Source organism: Sinohyriopsis cumingii, chromosome 1 (assembly GCF_028554795.1).
Source record: "Sinohyriopsis cumingii isolate HCF-2022 chromosome 1, ASM2855479v2, whole genome shotgun sequence".
NCBI classification, from domain to species: domain Eukaryota; kingdom Metazoa; phylum Mollusca; class Bivalvia; order Unionida; family Unionidae; genus Sinohyriopsis; species Sinohyriopsis cumingii.
The window spans coordinates 174,856,257-174,877,335 of record NC_142961.1 but is presented as its reverse complement, the minus strand read 5'-3'; the positions used below and the strand labels follow the sequence as shown (position 1 = coordinate 174,877,335).

Genomic DNA, 21,079 nt, shown 5'->3' with positions numbered 1-21,079 from the left:
ATTAAAATGGGAAAACGTGATAGGGCTCAGTGCATAACATTGCCTTGTACTTAATGTGCAGTCGAAATAAGTACTTAAAACTTTAGATGTGCGGATACACTTTTTTTTCTTCAGATTTTTATACTTAAACTTACTGTTTTACCATTCATACTCATATGATTTAATGACGACCATAATTAATCATACTGTATTTTATCAAAAAGCTTTTGTGAAATCGAGAAAAAGACACTATAATCTAAACTTTTCTTTTAAAGATATATCTTGGAGCTAAAGCCTGAAGGATAAACATATTGTCGTATATGGAGTATTTTGTATAGACCCTGCCTAAACTTCACCTCTCAGATCATTGTCTTTCGACCGCGTGTATTTATGGGTCTTCAAGATGTCGACCTAGACCAATGTGCACAATATCAGTCAGGGGTATGTATCTGTTACTGATTGGATAACTCTTCTTATTGCAACAACAACAACAAAAAAACAACCCAAAAAAACAAAAAAGAACAACCACTATCTTTCTGTAACAACATGGCTATATGTTTTTGCGGATTGAAACAAATATTTCCTGTGGACACAATAATAGTAAATATTTAACGATCAGTTTAAAATGAGACTCACTGACACGGTGTCGGGTGTGTTATGTCGTGGCGATCATAGTTCAGCAGACAAAACTTTGTACCAGACGTATCATAAACAATGATAACAGTGCATAGAACATGGCCATCAGGTCAATGTTGAGACGTCTAGTCATCGGTATCAGCATTGAGATAATACGTGTATGATAACACATTGTATGTCTGTCTGTATGTCTGTATGTACAGTGAATTGATGTATACTTACCAGAGGTTTGTTAAAGTAAATATTTAACAGTAAACCCGCCTTTTCCGCCAGCTGTTTGCTTTTACACTTAAACTTTTTAACTTCTTAAAGATGCAGTCTTAGCTATTTAATTGAAAAAGCTATAATTTAGCATACATATTTATATCAAACAATATATATATATATATATATATATATATATATATATATATATATATATATATATATATATATATATATATATATATATATATATATATATATATATATATATATATATATATATATGTGTGTGTGTGTGTGTGTGTGTGTGTGTGTGTGTGTGTGTGTGTGTTGTAGGTTTAGCGCCATTTTTCAGCACATGATACACGGACCTGGGAAGAACCACGGACCCACGGAAACCAACTGGCACACACACCCACATTGGCTTAGCCCGAGACTCTATATTTACACACACACACACACACACACACACATGCACAGACACAGACACACACACATACATATACAACGTCACAAGTTGCAGTTTATTTGTGTTTTGTTTTTAAACTCCTACTCTCGCCCATGCCAACCATTCAGAAATTCTCCTTCACTTTGTGTGTGTGATTTTGATTTTTAACGTAGCTTTAACAATTTTTTAATCATATCGCTACGATGTCTGCAGTGTGACAGTTTATAGTGATGTCTAGCACTGGGGCATCAGTTACATTTTCCTGACACCAGGTCAGTCCTAACACTAACCCCTTAATCCTGAGTGCCTAGCGAGACAGAAGTTTGTACATTTATTTAAAAATTCTTTGGTATGATTCGGCCGGGGCTTGAACCCGCGAACCCGCTCCCAAGGCGGAAGCTCTAACTACTAGGTCTCCATAACTTAGACGAGTGTTGATTTCTTTCTTTTTTTTTCTCTTATAATAATGACCCTGAATGATTTTGCATGAATATTTATATGTATTATTGGTATCGCCTATTAAGTTGTCTACTTACAGGTAACTTATTTCAGTTGTAAATCGTCTCTTCTTGTTTATGTAGTTTACAACCGACGTAAACATGAAAACAATGAACAATCATGCAGCAAACCAACCAGCCAACAAACGAAGGTGCTTGAAGTTATGCAAAATCCTCTTGGAGTCGATGATGATGATGATGATGATGATGATGATGACGACGACGTTGTTCTTGTTGTTGTTGTTGTTGTTGATGATGATGATGATGATGATGATGATCATTTAATAAGCTAATCAAGGCAATATATAGTTAGTGACATCGTTACTAGTGAGTGATCTTTTAAGCTGCGTTCTTAAGTAGCTACGTATTCATTTATTTTATTTTTCATTGATCCACCAACATTATAACCATGTAAGATTATTGGCTACAAGTTATATCGTAGAAACGTTTAGTACACCTGTAAATCGATCCAATTATATAAATGTAAGTGCACTATCCACTTAGTCAATATTTAAACTGAAACAGTTTAATCTTTGGAAGACGAACTCGAGGTCAGAATTACTCACCGTTGGTCACACTTGTATTGGGTAGATAAAACAGTGCGGCTCTTGTGCGTTGATGTGTCGTCTGCTCTGAATTTGTCTCAATACTAAGGAAAAACATGGCGTACGGACAGGACTGAGTAAGTACGTTTATTGCATTATCTTTTGACATAAACGAAAACAAAAGAAAATACTAACAACAACTAAGTCATGCCATTATAAAATTTAAGTATTATCGTTATGACGTTGTTTTGTAAATAGAGTGCACTGTCACCTAATGTACCAAATAATATCTTTCAATTGGCGGACAAGAGAGCAAAATTTGCTGAAATTGGACGTTTAATCTTTGAAGTTTCCAAGATCAGCTTTATGCGAAATACTTCCTGGTACAAGATCTCTCAGTTTGTTTCTCGTACGAAATAGCATCGCAATCTGCTGTGTTGCCAGAAAGCTATATATCATGAGTAGTATTCACTCTCACACAGTGCATTTGAAAGAGAATTTGGGTAAGTATAAATCCAAACCGGCAATATCAAATTCATTTATTGCTCCAACCTGGTGTTACTGAAGGGAACGATGTCAACGTTCATATTTGTATTTTACATAAGTTAAGTTTTGACTAGAAACATAACACTATATAATAGATGATATTTAAGTTTGACATGTTTGACAAAATCAAGAATCCTAACATTACAAGAATTACTGACATTAATGACATAAATAACACTGACACTGACAGTGATTACCATTGCCACAAAGTTGTATGCAAATATGTCTGAAACAATAATGCTTTGCTTCCTGCCATTGTAAGAAGCCGTTCTCCTGTCTGGCGGATTTGATTGAGAAGTGCGATTAGAGTTCTTAATAGGAATACCATTTCCAAATGTCTGTGTCAATTAACCTCTCCAGGCAAATAAATCACCTCTCCCACCCACCACCCCGAATCTGTGTTGATACTGATGGACGATTTGAGGTTCTGATTTCCCCTATTCATAAAACAGAAATTTATGCAAACAGATCTGTCCCTTGAGTTACCGTCGGTTGAAGGGTCTTTTTGGCGATGTGTACAGAATATTTCGGATCAGATCCTGTGTTTAATGAATTGTAAATCCAATGGAACAAAACAACCCTACGTTGTGGCCATTTTGAATTTCGTGGCTACATACATTACCAAATACCGGCAAGTGTACGCTTGTGTGTTCCGGACAAGTTTTGTATGCAGCAAAAGTACACATTTAAATCATCCATCGGTATTAACACATGTTTGTAGGGGGATATCAGACTATCTTCACCCCACACATGAACGGCGTATGGGGGTGGCAAGTAGGGCGACCGCCCCAGGCCCCGCTTTTGAAGGAGGCCCCGCGCTTCAGGCCTAAGGTCGTCCTTATGAGTTTGTCAAGCTATATTCTCCGGTAAATTAGAAATGCTGATACATACCGCACGCAATGCACGCAAATTCGACTTTCAGAGTACACTTGCAATTAAGCAAATTATTGTTCTTCATTCATGACTTCATGTTATTTGAAACATGACAATAATAATCAGTTTATTAGGCCAAAGGCATTGTCGTCATGGTATTATTTCGATTAAAAAGCACGTTGTCCACAAACAGGAAAAATATTACGTATAATGAAAAAAAAAAACTAAATTCGTGCGCAAAATCGCGAAAGTTGATCTAGTATAGACATAATCAGTGTTTGCAATAGCAAACCAATCGAGATAACGATACACTGGCCCCGTGCGGTCATGGTCGGCCATAGGCCCCGCGTACTCCTAATGCTGCTTCTGATCCCACACAACTCGATTTCCTCCATGCATCTCAGTGGTTATGCTATGTGTTCCTGATTCAGAATCAATGGTTTGCGTGGTCACATTTTGATCCAATCACCTCAGGTCAGCTGTCATGTCGTGTCGTGGGAAATATTCTTTTCTTCTTTTTCTATGCATTAATCAATAAATTATCAGCCCCAAACGGTCATTCTGCGACCATAGCAATGTTAAATAGCACACATCAGCCTTAATAAACCCATTTTCTCTTCCCATCCTATATGAATTTTTTTTTCTATTTAGATCCCATTGAATAACCTACCACGTTGAGTTGAGGTCAACATCTCAGTACCAATCTGTGTCGCGTCATTGTTTTGCTACACTGACTGGATTCGAACATCAGTTCGAGTAAAAGGCTTTAAAAGGCTATAAAAAGCGAAGCAGTAGCGAAACAATTCCAGATGATTCTTGGGCCCATTAAAATCAAAATGTTATTAAGGCTGCAAAAAAAAAAGCTAAAAAAAAAAAAAACAAGAAACACCTTAGTCCACTGCAAGTGAAAGCTTAGAGATCCAGGATGAAAACAAGAAACACCGTAGTCCACTGCAAGCGAGAGCTTAGAGATCCAGGATGAAATCAAGAAACACCGTAGTCCACTGCAAGTGAGAGCTTAGAGATCCAGGATGAAAACAAGAAACACCGTAGTCTACTGCAAGTGAGAGCTTAGAGATCCAGGATGAAAACAAGAAACACCGTAGTCCACTGCAAGTGAAAACCAGGAAATATTCCAATAGAAACTTGTATAAGGAGGAGGTCATATATAACGATATAAACAAGATTTTGTATGTAGGTCATGTAATGAATTGAGTAAACACCTTAAAAAGCTGAAAGCTAAATCAAACCTCAAATCGTCCCGAAACGCTTATTTTCACAAAAATTATCCAAGATGAACAAATGATGTCTGAAAAGCATTTTCGTGTGTTTGTCAGGTCATTGCGTCAATTTTGTAAAACGCAATTTTGAACGTCTTGGACTCGGGACTTTTATTTTTACGACAATATTATTAAGAAAAAGCATTAGAGGAAAACAGTTCTGACGGCCATGGATGTATGTGTATGTTCTTGACCATATTATAGTTTGTGGCCATGAAAGCAATATTATACACACACACACACACATTTGTATACTTTTTGATCATGTTATGATGAGGAAAATCTTGTCAGCACCAATATAAAAAACACTCGATGTTGACAATTAAAAATTTGCCATGCAAATATAGTGCATACGTAGATGATCTGATTGGGATTTTCATGATACAATAACAATTTAAACAAAATTAATACATCATTACGTTTTGCGGATATATTTTTAACTGATATAAGTTGTAAATTTTAGCTATATTCTTTTGATGATGATATGGACTTAAATAAGTCTTAAAACAAAATTGTTTGCATAGAGAAGTGATTGATGTTTGTTATACCATGTGCAACCGTAAATGAGGCAACCATGTATACGTCCATCTGTGACCCATGTGGGATATCTCGTGTCTATTTGCGTCTTAAGGTATATAGGCAGTTATTGCATCTCCCCATGGCGTTACACAGGAATATGACACAGACATGAGCACTACATTTTAAGAATGAAAATAGAGGGAGTAAGCACTAGTTTCTCTAACTTCAAATGATGACTTTAAATTATACCATAAATAAATCGTTTATGTCCAAGAAAATCGTTTTCATGACACCTTGTTTCTCCTAGTCAAATCGGGGGAAGTTGCAATTTAACATTAAATAAAGGTCAAAGCGGTCACCCTTTTAGTGCTATTTTGAGCACGTGACGAGATAAAACTGCCAACAATTCTGATAAATGTTTAATTCAATGCAATTGAAACGCCCAAGCCTGTGAGAATTGTTCCTTGTCATTTCCAAGAAAAATGAAGAGATGCCGAATGAATCTGAATACATTTTACATCTGGAGTTTATAACAGTAGGTAAGAATTATTTCAGCTTAACAAAGGCATTATGTTCAGAGTATGACACGCATGTTGCCCTACTGTTTTAGATCTGCACTGATTGTAGCATATCTGTTATGTCCATTCACACAGACTAGCAACTGTTTTAACGTCATGGAAATGTTAGCCTATCGGAAATTGTACATGCTTCTCAGTGAAATGGAATTTAAAAAAGAGAGCAACTGTAATTAGAGTGCAGTTATAGTAGCTGCCATGCTTAAATTATTCTATTTTTAAACTTTGCAGAAAGAATTATTTGTCCATTTTTTTTCCAGGAGGCTATCGGGCAGTACTATTTTAAAACGAGAAAGATGTCTCAATCGAGCGGTTCGCTTAGGTGTAATGCAAGTCCAACATCCATATATCACATACCAGACAACACAGACAATCAACGTCCTTCTATTGACATCACTGTTAAAAATGTCAGCTACACTGTCAACCCCAAGTCGCTAACATGGTGGCAGAAGCTGTCCACCATGCAGTTGCCATGGGAGTGGGTGGAAAACTCATGTCCCCAGCAGATTCTACAGAATGTCTCCTTTGCCATCAACAGTGGCCAGATGCTGGCCATCATGGGAAATTCAGGTATGGCGTAAACCTAACGCTGCATTGTGTTTGAATCTTGTACCACAACCTAACGCTGCACTGTGTTTGAATCTTGTACCACCACCTAACGCTGCATTGTGTTTGAATCTTGTACCACAACCTAATGCTGCACTGTGTTTGAATCTTGTACCACAACCTAACGCTGCATTGTGTTTGAATCTTGTACTACAACCTAACGCTGCATTGTGTTTGAATCTTGTACCACCTTTCAAATAATCGTATTCATGTTTGTTTGTTTTTTTAAATCTAAAGCATTAATTGGGAATTTAATGTCATAATGAGAAAGGGCTTCAACAGTAAAGGGTATGTATGAAAAATCCCTAAAGAACCAAAAATTATTAATAACCGTTTTTTCGATATTACACAGTTTGAGATGAATGTAACAACTTGATAGAAATTAACTTCCATAAAGAACAAGTGAGTGTGAGACCTAAACATTGATCGATGTCGAAGCAAGTCATATCTGCAGTAATGTAATCAATATTGCAACTTTTTATAAAAGCTTATAAACCTATGTTTCTAATATTTCATATTACTTCTTGTCCGATTGAACATGTCTTTCATGACAAAAAATAATATTGTCGTATGAAACCTTAATGCAGACACCATCTTTGTCTATAATTCATACTTTGCACAGAAAGTTACATTTCCTAACCTTTTGTTATCGATACTGACTTACGAGTAATGCCAAAAATGCTATATATTATGGAAAGATTAAGCACCAGCGACTAAAACCAGACAATTCTACTCACACTGATAACAATATATTTGTTGTATATATTTTTAAAAGTTCGTATAAACATATTTCCCTGACGGACTGCGTCAGATGTTAAAATGATACTGTTATTTGGCTTATGAGAAAAAATAGCATTCACGGAGATTAAAATAGACGTTGTTGTTTTAGGAAGTGGAAAAACGTCACTTCTTGACGTCATTGCCTGTCGATCTCAGGGCGGATTAATTTCTGGTGAGGTGTACCTGAACAGAGTCAACAGGACGAGCACAATGATCCGCGCATGCTCAGCCTACGTCAGACAGGATGATCGTCTGCTTCCGCACTTGACAGTCAAGGAGACACTTATGTTTGTTGCTCAGTTGAAGTTGCCAACAACATTCACCTCCAGTCAGATTAAGAGAAGAGTAAATATATTTTATTCCCACAATTGTTAGTTTGCATGGCTGAGAATGATTGAAATACCAATACCATTCTTTTTTATATTATTGATTGAACCGAGTGTCCTAAATACTTCTTTATCTAAATTAATTCGAGTACGTGGTCGGAGTTATCATACTTATAGTTTCTACCTTGATCAGAACTGTTATAAACAAATCTTCACTATCGGTATTGCATTTTGACGGTTTACTTCAGGGAGTGTGTCCTTCTGCAAGAGTCAGTACAATGACGAAATGAAAAGCATTTGTAATATTTGTTTGTTGTTTCAATGTCATAATAAGTTGTAACAACAATTTCAAATAACTAAACAGTTATTTAAAAAAAGATTAGTGTACGAATCATTAACATTCAAAACATACTCTGTTTTTAGTTTAAGAAATGAAAACTATATCGATATTTTGTGGATGGTAAAACAGATCTACTGCATTTTTAGGTGGACAATGTTATATCAGAGCTTGGTCTTAGTCACGTGACTGACAGCAAAGTGGGAAACGCAGAGGACCGTGGAATATCCGGCGGTGAGCGAAGGCGTGTCAGCATTGGTATTCAGCTGTTGCTCGATCCTAGTGAGTAGATAGATGTTAGCCCTTTTCAGGCACTGTGTAATATGGTCACGTCACTCGTCATTCAGATCCTTCCCTAGTGCTATAAATCATCCCCCAAATATATAATGATAGCGATTGACGTTTTAGGGGACGATCTCACCTATTCTTTATAACGCGAAATTCCTTGCAAACACTTTAGCCCAAGCACCGGAACGGCCGTAGCCAACGCGGAGCCCGATTTGGATCATGATGCGTGGGGCCTCTGGATTTACGCGCGGGAGCCCCATGTGAGCATGACATTTAGAAATAAACTTTTACACGACTTTTATATTATATTGATCTTAAAGTTTTCTTCCATCGATTTCAAATTACCTTCTCTCTATATATTTTTAAAAATTATTAACGCGCAGAGCCTCTGTGAGCGCGGTCCAATCGGCCTAAGACCGGTCCTGTCTACTCATATCGGAGTACATTTTAGACCCTTACAGTTATCTCCTCGCATCTTTTGAGCTGCGGTTGGCAGAAAGGTCCCTTCGACGCTATTCACAATTTTTTCCCCCGACCATATCTAATGTTTCACAAGTTGTAAATTCACGTGGAATAGCACATCTCTATGAAGTGGGGCCATGTCGAATTTCATGGCGATGTTGGGCGAGAACTTGAAATAAGCATTATATTTTTGGAAAATGCACTCAGCAATTTGAAATTCCAGATTACTGCGGTATTTTGCAAGGTGTAGTTTTTTAACGTGTTTTTAGAGCTCTTTATCGATGTATATTAGTACTGTACGTCTCACATACTATAAATTTATAATATTAAACACATGAAAATATGTTCTTTTTGGGGGAGAGTCTAAACATATCGTTTATCCTTTTCGAAGGCATAATTTGGCTGTTAAATACTGTCAGCACCATCGGCCTGTTTTAAATTGATGCATGCTGTCTGCGTGATACTTTTGAGAATGTGGACCTTAAAAGAATATTTTAAAGAAATAGCGTGTGTGTATTTCTTAATTTGTCTGAATCATGATTAATTACTTTTAATCATTTTTGCGCCGAAAACAATGATAATATGAAGGTTGGAAAGGCATATGGGGGCTGTTATTATTAACATATGGAGACATAATTCACAGTTATGAAGCTCATTACGACCTGATGCATGCTTCATGTATTGTTTGCAATTATGGCATTTAAAAAATTAAAATATTTGGAAAGTATTGCAGGTTAAATTGGACTATTTGCCCAATGAAGCAGTATTTAAAAACATAACTGTCGAAAAAGTAATAAATAATGCTAAACAGTTGCTAAATTTTGAAGTTTGAAATCAAACTATTATTTCTGGCATCATTATTCATAGAGAAGAAATTATAAATATAATAACTAGACTTGACCAAAAGAAAGCAGAAGGAAGCTCCTCAGTTTCAATGGGATCGAGTCTGGGCCAATTTGGGTATGCTAGAGAGCTTGCAAGTAGTTTCCCGTTGTCGATGGTTCTTGCCTTTATTATCCCAGGCTCTTCCTCTACCAGTTATACTAGCCGCCATGTATAGCCGATCATCCTCTGAAAAATGGCGTTAAAGCAAAACAACGGCAAAGTCGCTTGGACCAATTAAATTAATCATTAACTATTAAACATATAGTTGAAGGCATATTTATGCCATTGCAATTATTAATTGACTATTAGTTGAAGCCTTTATGTACCCCACACAGTGAAAACTACTACACATCATGCCGATTTATAAGAAAGGAAAGAAAACGCTCTTGTCAAATTATAAACCAATTTCTCCATTGAGCTGTGTGTCCAAGCGTTTTAAAAAATAATTATACACATGTATATAGCTTTTATCTTGAAGATGATCTGATGTATAAAAATCAGTCTGGATTTCTTCCAGGCTGTTAAAAAAACTCAGCTAATTAAAACTTATTACAAAATAATTTTTTCTCTAGATTTGAATGAAATCACGTGTTTAGCATTCATTGATGCCAGACTTTCATAGAGTGAAGATGAAATGTTGGTTTATATGTTTCAAAATTATAGAATTACCGGTAAACTTATATCATAGCGCCAAAGCTACTTATCAAACCGCTTATAGAGAGCTTTTCTCTCGAAATTCATTATCATCAAAATGTCAAGTAACTGATGGAGTTCCCCAGGGCTCTGTACTAGAACCTTTACTATTACTTTTTATATCGGCGATATAGCAGGCGACTTCAAACTCGCTTGGGGTTCTTAATGCTGATGATATTTATCATGCAGTTTCTTTTTCAGACCCTTTGCAAGCACAGAGGAATATAAACAATGCTTCTGAAAAACTTAATGTATAGACAAACAACATGCTTGTTACTTTCAACATTACGAAAACTGACAAATTATTTAATCGCGAGCAGGCAAACCGATTTTTTCCTCTCCGTAGTTTAGTTTTGATAATATGCATTTGCATCCTGAAATAATTGCTCTTTTGAAGATTAGGACAAATTAGAGAAAAAAATTAAATTGGAAGTTGTAACCGTTTCTTGCTGTAGCGAGTCTATTTAATGCAGAATGCAAAAGGAAGAAGAAGAAGAGACTATGCATATTGTATTTGATTATAAATTCTAAAGTACATAACTAAAGCGACCTTCTTCCACAAAGGAGATGTCTGGCGAAGTCACAAAGCATCACATTCATCTCTACCAGTCTTTTTTTCTAGACTTTTCTCTCATGTACGACTTGTCTTTGGACTGTATTTCTAAAGATATCGGGAGGCTCCTAATGTTTCTGTCTTTTAAAGAAAATGTATTTAATTGAACTAACGGACCATCACCGTATTCTTCAAGTGGCAAACGTCACCTTTATATCTTATATCCTAAACTTAGATACGTATGTAGTACCCTCAAATCCGATCTTTACAGAGTGAATTTAGTTAACACTTTCCTCTATTGCCCCTTATTTAATACCCAAATCTTTTGTGCAAGTTTTAACACACGCGTTGTATATAACTGGATTTAGTATTGTATGGTGAAGTCGAACTAAGAAAAGAAACAAACTCTGTCATAGTCCTAAGTGTTAAGAAATATATCCACGAAACTGGATATTTTTAATACGTACAAATATCTTTTAAGTAACACATTTGTACATAAAAATGGACAAAAAGTGACTGTAACCAGTTAAGTGCTCTCTCTCTCTCTCTCTCACTGATTACTTATTTAATTAACTTTATATTATATGTTTATTCTGTTTCTTTGCATTGTTTCGTGTCCTTTAAAATACGAAATTATTACCTTGTTTTTCGGATGTACTTTAATATTTGTTTTACAATGAATGTCATCTATGGATCAGTTGTGTATGGTGGGAAAGGGCCTAGATGAGTTAGACAACTTGTGCCCGACCCATATGGTTTATTAAACGACAATGACATACGTTTAAAACAATATTATCTTTATGCACCAGATTATGCAAGACTGGCCTTGACACTGACATCAAAATAGAAATACAGACTTTGACAATATATGGTGTGAAATAAAGGATCAAACGTAGAAAGAATCTGGGGGCAGTTATGTAGTAGAAGAATATAGAGCATATAAACGCGAAATAAAGATGTTGATACTCGTACTATGGCGACATCACATAATAAGAAACTTGCAGAACATACAAGATTCGAATTGAATACGACCTTTCTTTCTCGTTCACTCCTCCTTTCACCTAAATTTTGGAACATGCCCAATGGCAAATACTTTACAAACTTGGATTTATCCATGCCGAAATTTAGTTTGTTCCAAGCATAGGTCAAAGTGGCTTTGTAAGGTCTTGAACGGTGTTAAGTTTTGAAAATGAAAATAGGGCCGTTTGTGGATACAAATTAGTTAATACTTTGCCAAGTGTAGGGTTTAAGATTATTATTAATTTATCTTGTTTCATCTGGGAAGGGAGGATAATATTAGGTTGTGAAAAATTAAATTAGTCTGTTTCTTGATATAAAATATTGGCTTATTAAATACAGAGCATACACTGTTTATATGTGTTGGTATTGTTGTGATATGATATTTTAGATAATTCCAAGTGTGTGAGTAAGTATTACCTAACCATACTTTCCCTTCTCATTTTGGTTTGTAAAGGGTAAATGGTATGTGTGAAAGGTCAATAAGTGACAATCTTCATGATTGTACCTCCTACTTCCCCCCCCCCCACCATGTCTTTTTTGTAACTTGTAGGTGTAGGTGTTTGCAAGTTAGGATAACTCTTGGTCAGTCAAAATATGTATTGAATCATGGAGTTCCTCTGTGTTAAATTCAAATAAGGTCCATAGGATCATGTTATTTATTTACCTATAGACGCTTTTAATGTTATATCTTCTATAAACCTATAGGGCATACGGTCATTTGTAATGTTAAATTCACATAGATTCACAGAGGGCCCTGCTTAATGTTGAATTACTAATAGGGCATACGGTCATTTTTAATGTTAAATTCACATAGATTCACAGAGGGCCATGCTTAATGTTAAATTAGTAATAGGGCATACGGTCATTTTTAATGCTATTTCACATAGATTCACAGAGGGCCATGCTTAATGTTAAATTACTAATAGGGCATACGGTCATTTGTAATGTTAATTTGACATAGATTCCCAGAGGGCCATGCTTAATGTTAAATTACTAATAGGGCATACGGTCATTTTTAATGTTAAATTGACATAGATTCTCAGAGGGCCATGCTTAATGCTAAATTACTAATAGGGCATACGGTCATTTTTAATGTTAAATTCACATAGATTCACAGAGGGCCATGCTTAATGTTAAATTACTAATAGGGCATACGGTCATTTTTAATGTTAAATTCACATAGATTCACAGAGGGCCATGCTTAATGTTAAATTACTAATAGGGCATACGGTCATTTTTAATATTAAATTCACATAGATTCACAGAGGGCCATGCTTAATGTTAAATTACTAATAGGGCATACGGTCATTTTTAATGTTAAATTCACATAGATTCACAGAGGGCCATGCTTAATGTTAAAGTACTAAAGATTCCCATAGGGTCATATTTAATGTTAATTTCCTTAGATCACCATAGCGCGCTAATTATCCAATATCATCACCCATAACTGCTTACATGTTTCTAATAGTTATCCAAATGATATTCAAACATTCACAGTGTTTATTTGTCAAAATCAAAATGAATTTGAAATAAATTTATGTTAAAATTTAGCTAATAAAAAAGTTTCAAAAATTCTGATCATTATTGTCTTGTTTAACAAGTTATTGTTTTGAGATGCAAATATCATCGTTCTTACCATGCTTATTATATACAATAGGAATAGAAGACGTTATCTTCATAATTCATCGTACCAGCTTATTGCTGTTATTTTTCATTACATTGAATTGTTCATTTAATATATTGCACATCCTTTTAGTAATAATTCTATCTATTTTATGACAATCGTCATGTTAAAAATTATATAATCCACATCATATAAACATTTTTCACGATTAAATTTCACATCCTATTTTCTTTTTCAAATTCACGAAAACTAATGAAAATGGAATGGGCAAAAAATCTTATTATCATGTGCTTTAATTTCTGCAGCTTCGCCCAAATATTGGCAAATAAATTCAAACATCTTTATGTTTTCTGTAAACTATATTTAAGAATATTTCCGAGTAAAATATTGAGTTGTGGTTTAATTGTCGGTGTGTTTGTCACAGCAAAAACATTTATTAATGCTTGATTTTTTAAATAAAATATAAACAATAATGTAATTGTCTGATTCTTTAATGGATTGAATTAATGTTATAAGATTTCTGTTTGATAGCATGATAACAGATTTCTTAAAATATGCCCAGTTTTTCTAATTATTGACCTACAATCATCACTGACCTTTTAAGTTCTCATCTGTAGCGGTCGCAGGTGGTAGAGCTGCGGCGTCATTTAAGCCAAGCATGAACGCCCTAATTTTGTGTACACAGCAGTTGTCCAATAAATAAGTATACCTCTCCCCGTCCCCACCGTTGACATTTTCTTTTCATACTATGATTTAAACCGTACAGATAGATCACTGCTCTGTTGTAAAATTTCCTTCACACCAGACATAACAGTCAAAGGACAAACTTGTGACTGCATGTTTTGCTTTTTTACATTCTTCGCGAGTCAAATAAATAAATAGATAAATAGATAAATAAATAAATAAATAGTCGGATTTAGTTGTACAGGTTAGACGGTGAAAAGTGAGCGCCGAATATTTAGCCTGTTTAAATGCCTCCCAATTTTTTGTAACTTGTAATGGATAGATTACCCTTGTAAGCTATCATTGATGCTGTATAATTGCGATTGATTTTTCTTTTGCAGCTCAAATATTGAAATATGGAGTCTCTCAGTCTGTTTGTATGTTTCTGTCCGTCAGTCTTCCTTTGTCATTCAATTTTGCTTCTTCCTAAGGTGTTTTGTCTGTTAAATTAAGTGCGTTGTATACATGTTTTATTAATTAGGTATTCTGTTCCTGGACGAACCCACGTCAGGCTTGGACACCTTTACAGCACACCATCTGGTGGAAACGTTAGCCAAATTGGCAAAGAACAACAGAACTGTGTTATTATCTATCCATCAGCCAAGGTAAATCTTCTTATTTCCCTCTTTGCACTTCAGTGCACGTTTTTGGGGGGTAAAAAAATCATGTAGATTTTTCATTACATTGACTGTGTGCATAAAATTAAATTTAAAAAAAAAATCATATTTACTTTCTAATAATTAACCAGTGAAAGATTAATGTTTATACTAAACTTCCACTAGGATCACCTGTAAAATGTTAATTCTATACGCAGAGATGATTAGTCATAGTTTCCTCCTACGTTTCCCGTCCCATTGTGAATGTTTTGACATTTACTTTCTGTGTTGGTGGGAGGTCAGATCGCATTCCCTATCGAAAAGCTGGAATTGGCCGAAACCACGTGATAACGGCATAGGATAGTTGCTTGAAACAGGGTTAGCAAAATTAGGTGTATTAGGAGGCATTATGTCGAAACCTACCTGCCTGAACTCGATGAGTTTTCTTCTCCTCAGACATAACAAATAAAATATCATTTTTAATATTAATAAACCAATGTAGAAGCCGATTACCCAGTACGAACAGATTCTACTCCATCATGCCATGTTGTATACCGACACGATTACCAAATCTTGTGGTGTCAGTATTCGATCGCAATTGGACATTCTCTACTTATCTTGCGTGTACCACGTGAACCGTTGACCTATGGACTAAGAAAATGTAATAGCTAGAATCATCTGACCATGCAATATAAAAAATGAGCAAGAACTGTGTCCAGTTTGTAAACACTGTATATGTTTTGTGTGTTGGTTTAATATAGAGACTAATCTGTATTAATTGTTATTAATGAGAAAATAAATTGTCTGCTTCTTGATGTCAGGCAGGTACAGTTTTATGCAAGGTCGCTTACTTTTTTGTACCTTGGGTACAACAACTACCCTATGCCGTTACAACATGGTTATATATATATATATATATATATATATATATATATATATATATATATATATATATATATATATATATATATATATATGAAATGTGTTCTAACCTCCTACCGAAACATAACTGTCCGAATATGGGTGGTATCGGTCAGGGGAAACTGGAACTGACGACTGACACTTTATAATGTACAATATCAGGATATTATTGCGATTTCCCTAGCCACACAGATTTTTGTTTCATTTTCCAGGAACATTTTCCCTATGAAGTTACAAATTTAAAAATGAATTATATGAAAATTTCTGTGGTCATTATGCTCTCTTTGATTTTTGACAAAAATCTTTGACCATAATTTGAACGAACCGCTTAACAAACGAATGAACCACCACTCCAGCTCGTTATATTGTTCGATAACTTAAAAAACCAGTGTATTCATCGTAATTTATTTCCTTCCATGTGTCTGTTTGATTTTCCAGTGTTTATGTTTATACGTGTTACATATAAATTGAATTTATTTCTTTTGATATCGGTTTTTGCTTTAGGTATATAATAGCATATCGAATATGTGGTGATATTCTGTTTGGTGACTGAAACAAGGTAAACGAGAAAAATCAACCAACCATGGATGGTGGCCAGTTGACCCGTTCACATTATAGTACTCGTATCTAATCACAATGTTTATGTTGAATTGGATACCATTAGTAAACCACGTAAACTACTACTAGTTATTAATCACTCTTTGTTTGCTCTACATTCCAGTAGACCATGCACCAATCCCAAGTAGGGCTTTGTGTGAATTACTATGTAAAGATGCCATTGGTGCTAATCTTTGTTTGACAATAAAATGGAATTGTCCACCAATTATCTGCCTTCCAAATAGAAATCATTACAAGACATGTAACACTTCAGGTGCTTATAAGTTATAACTTTACTATAACTTCACTGTTTCACACCATTTTCGTTCAATTTCAACTTGAGCATAAAATTACATTTTCTAACAGTGGCAACAATTTTAATAAAAGACTTTCGATTACATAGAAAATGCAGCAATAACGAGTTGATGTGGTTGTCTCTGCTTTGACGATTCGTCAGTTCTTGCCATCATATTTAGCATGCTGAAGTCAAGTGTAAATTACAATCATCCGTCATACCTGGCGTATTGAAGTCAAGTGTAAATGACCACCATCCATCATATTTAGCGTATTGAAGTCAAGTGTAAATGACAACCATCCATCATATTTAGCGTATTGAAGTCAAGTGTAAATGACAACCATCCATCATATTTAGCGTATTGAAGTCAAGTGTAAATGACAACCATCCATCATATTTAGCGTATTGAAGTCAAGTGTAAATGACAACCATCCATCATATTTAGCGTATTGAAGTCAAGTGTAAATTACAACCATCCATCATATTTAGCGTATTGAAGTCAAGTGTAAATGACCACCATCCATCATATTTAGCGTATTGAAGTCAATTGTAAATGACCACCATCCATCATATTTAGCATATTGAAGTCAAGTGTAAATGACAACCATCCATCATATTTAGCGTATTGAAGTCAAGTGTAAATGACCACCATCCATCATATTTAGCGTATTGAAGTTAAGTGTAAATTACAATCATCGATCATATTTAGCATATTGAAGTCAAGTGTAAATGACAACCATCCATCATATTTAGCGTATTGAAGTCAAGTGTAAATGACCACCATCCATCATATTTAGCCTATTGAAGTCAAGTGTAAATGACCACCATCCATCATATTTAGCGTACTGAAGTCAAGTGTAAATGACCACCATCCTACATATTTAGCGTACTGAAGTCAAGTGTAAATGACAACTAGCCATCATATTTAGGGTATTGATGTCAAGTGTAAATGACAAGGATCTGTAAGTTCAGTGGGTGAAAGAATTTTTGAGAAAAGCACAATTCTCGTTAGCACTGGACGGTAATTACCTTAATTAGTATTGACTGACGACTATGTAGGAATGGGTTTTAATTTTTAACGGAGAGACTGATATTGCAACTGCATCAGAGATTGACATTCCCAGCTGATGCAGCGACTGACCCACCTAAAACGTATCTTTGAGTTACAGTTTACTTTCACTTCTAATACAGAGAAGCATTATACTGAAAATCTTAGTACAAATTAAAATCTATCGAATCGTTAACCCAGTAGGCAAAGCAACAGTCTAACTTTAGTGTTCGGTTGACCATTCAAATTCAGAGACTATCAAACCTATTACTACCCTAAAGATGCAGAATTTCTGACTTTTCTAGTTACTGATATTCATCAATTTGGTTTTGTATCACCGAGTTCTCAACTCCTTCGTAAGGAAATTTATTAAAACAACCATATACAGAGTTCCACGGGAGACATCAGATTGTTCAAGTCTCACTTACCCGCTTTGATCAAACACTGGACTAGCGAGCCTTTGTAGTTCTTCTACTAATTATTATCGCTTTTGGTCACACCTCTGTGAAATAACCCCTTTACAACTACTTGTACTTTCTGAGAATTTTATAAACTGCAGTGTATTCTTTCTATCTCAGTAGTGTCACATTATTTTCAAACTTGCGGATAAAGATTAGATTTAATTTTACAACCGTTGTTTTGTTTCCACAAAAACTCTAAGAAAAAATTCATAGAGTATTTATTTGAAAGAGCTCATTCAGCATAGGACTATCGGGAACTGCGACAGGTCTGCTGGTTGATCGTCGAACTTGTATTGAAAGGGTCGCGGGTTTTCTCCCTGTCCAGGCTAACCCAAACTGGTTACTTTGGTATGTCCTTGGAAATGCACGTAGCTTCCATTTCCTTGGCAAAACATAACCAATAATGTCTTGAAAGTGCCGTTAAGAAACCAACTAAGCAACGGTAGTTTGCTTTTCGCTTTAAGCAAAAGTGTTTTTCTTTTTCTTAATGTTTTGGTGGTAATGTTTTTAATGGATTTGTGTTTTTGTCGCACCAGGATGAATATCCATCTGTGTATCTCTATGCTATTCAACATTTGTTTTTAGACGTATACTTTGTCGCAACTGTAACTAACACACACACACACACACGCACGCACGCACGCACGTGCGTGTGTGTGTGTTACAGTGTATGTATATATATATATATATATAGAGAGAGAGAGAGAGAGAGAGGTGCTGGTGGATGGACAATACTGCTATATGTATGCAGAAAATTGCCGCTAAGAAATATAAACAACAAAAGACTTGTTGGCAAAAGAACTTTAAAGCTTATTCCGCCCAACCAACCATATATTTGAGCATGTGTATCTGATGCCAAGAAAGCAGGGGTTTCTATTCCTCGATTGCCCTTGGGGAAATTTCCTCTGTTAAACGATGTATGTTGTGTGTAAATGTAGCACACTGACGTTTATAGATAAATTGATGCGGGCGATCTCCATTAACTACAGAACACAGTATCATTAAGAAAAAGCAATTATTGCCAATACTAGATTTTTCGCGAGGCTGATGCTTACGAGCTAACGACCCTCCGATAAAGATAATTTCATTTCACACCGACAGCTAGAAATGAATGAACTCAGCCACAGTGGTGTTAAGTCCCCTTCAGGCTCGATATTACTCGTAAAAAAAAAAAACATGTATGAGAGTAAATGTTAACGACTTTGTTGTGAAATTGGGGCGTCCCACCCAGTGTCTGATGAAAATTGATTCTACTAAATTGTTCAACAATGTATTTGATTTCTGGCTTTCAAGGTATTCCTTGAATTAAAATTTTTTTATCAAGTATTTCTCCAAGCGTTTGGTAGTGGTCTATTGAAAACTCGGTTCTGTAGCAGAGACTGCAAGAAAATCAATTATATTAGATTCAGTTTCACATGTCTTTAAAATTATATCATCTGGATCCGGTAGAGGAAGTGAATTTCATTTGCTAAGTAGTACCGATTCGTACATGTCCATATATGGTCTCAGTAGTACCGATTCGTACATGTCCATATATGGTCTCAGAAGTACCAATTCGTACATGTCCACATATGGTCTCAGAAGTACCGATTCGTACATGACCATATATGGTTTCAGAAGTACCGATTCGGACATGTCCATATATGGTCTCAGTAGTACCAATTCGTACATGTCCACATATGGTCTCAGAAGTACCGATTCGTACATGACCATATATGGTCTCAGAAGTACCGATTCGTACATGACCATATATGGTCTCAGAAGTACCGATTCGGACATGTCCATATATGGTCTCAGTAGTACCAATTCGTACATGTCCACATATGATCTCAGAAGTACCGATTCGTACATTACCATATATAGTCTCAAAAGTACAGATTCATACATGTCCACATATGGTCTCAGTAGTAACAATTCCTACATGACCATATATGGTCTCAGAAGTACCGATTCGTACATGACCATATATGGTCTCAGAAGTACCGATTCGGACATGTCCATATATGGTCTCAGTAGTACCAATTCGTACATGTCCACATATGGTCTCAGAAGTACCGATTCGTACATGACCATATATGGTCTAAGAAGTACCGATTCGTACATGTCTATCAGAATTGTCTCCATTCATGAAATTGTACTGCATAGTTAGTAGAGGTGCGCGGTATTAACGGTTTACCGTGGGTTATTTTTCCGGTGGTACGTACCAAGGTACTTTTTCACTGAACCAGTACTTCAGTAGTTTCCGTCAATAAGGAGTGTGTGAAAATTCCTGAGTATGATTATTTACGAATTTAACGATATTAAAAGCATGTCTAATTTTTTATTTAAAAATAATTACAATTATTATTACTTTTACACAACAGTTAAATTTGTCGCAAACTAAATTTGAATTTTACAAAATATAATTATATTTATGATCCTTTAATCACATGTGCGATACGTGTCATGTATGTCGATTTGGTAACTAAGTGGAATGTTGTGAAAGATATTCTTGTCAAATCAAACGTTTGGAAAACTTTCGGATTTAAAAAAAGTCCTTTTCTCTTCCTTTTTTTTTAATACTAGCGTATGTTTATGTGTTAAGAAAGACTGCGAATCATTCTAAGATTTATCAAGAAAGCAACATTTTTTTCTGTTTTACTCAGATTCTCAAGTCCACTAATATTTTATCGTTTGTTAAGTGTGCTTTACATTTACTGAACCTCTGTGACAAATATCTTGCCATGGCGTTGGCATCCCACTCAAAGTTTCCCTGCCTGCTG

The 21,079-nt window shown here is 35.4% G+C and overlaps 1 protein-coding gene across 5 annotated transcripts in view; it reads left to right on the top strand.

Annotated features, from left to right (window-relative positions):
- The window catches only part of LOC149808415 (ATP-binding cassette sub-family G member 8-like), a 62,407-nt gene that overhangs the window by 19,618 nt on the left and 21,710 nt on the right, over positions 1-21,079 (top strand). For 3 of the 5 annotated variants that reach the window (XM_089976872.1, XM_089976863.1, XM_089976897.1), the window contains exons 2-5: positions 6,363-6,672; positions 7,598-7,833; positions 8,301-8,433; positions 14,881-15,004. In XM_089976872.1, the coding sequence (XP_089832998.1) occupies positions 6,363-6,672; positions 7,598-7,833; positions 8,301-8,433; positions 14,881-15,004 (803 nt within the window). Of the gene's footprint in view, positions 1-2,281; positions 2,451-6,362; positions 6,673-7,597; positions 7,834-8,300; positions 8,434-14,880; positions 15,005-21,079 lie in introns of those variants that run through there. The other 2 variants (XM_089976881.1, XM_089976889.1) reach the window with 2 other exon arrangements.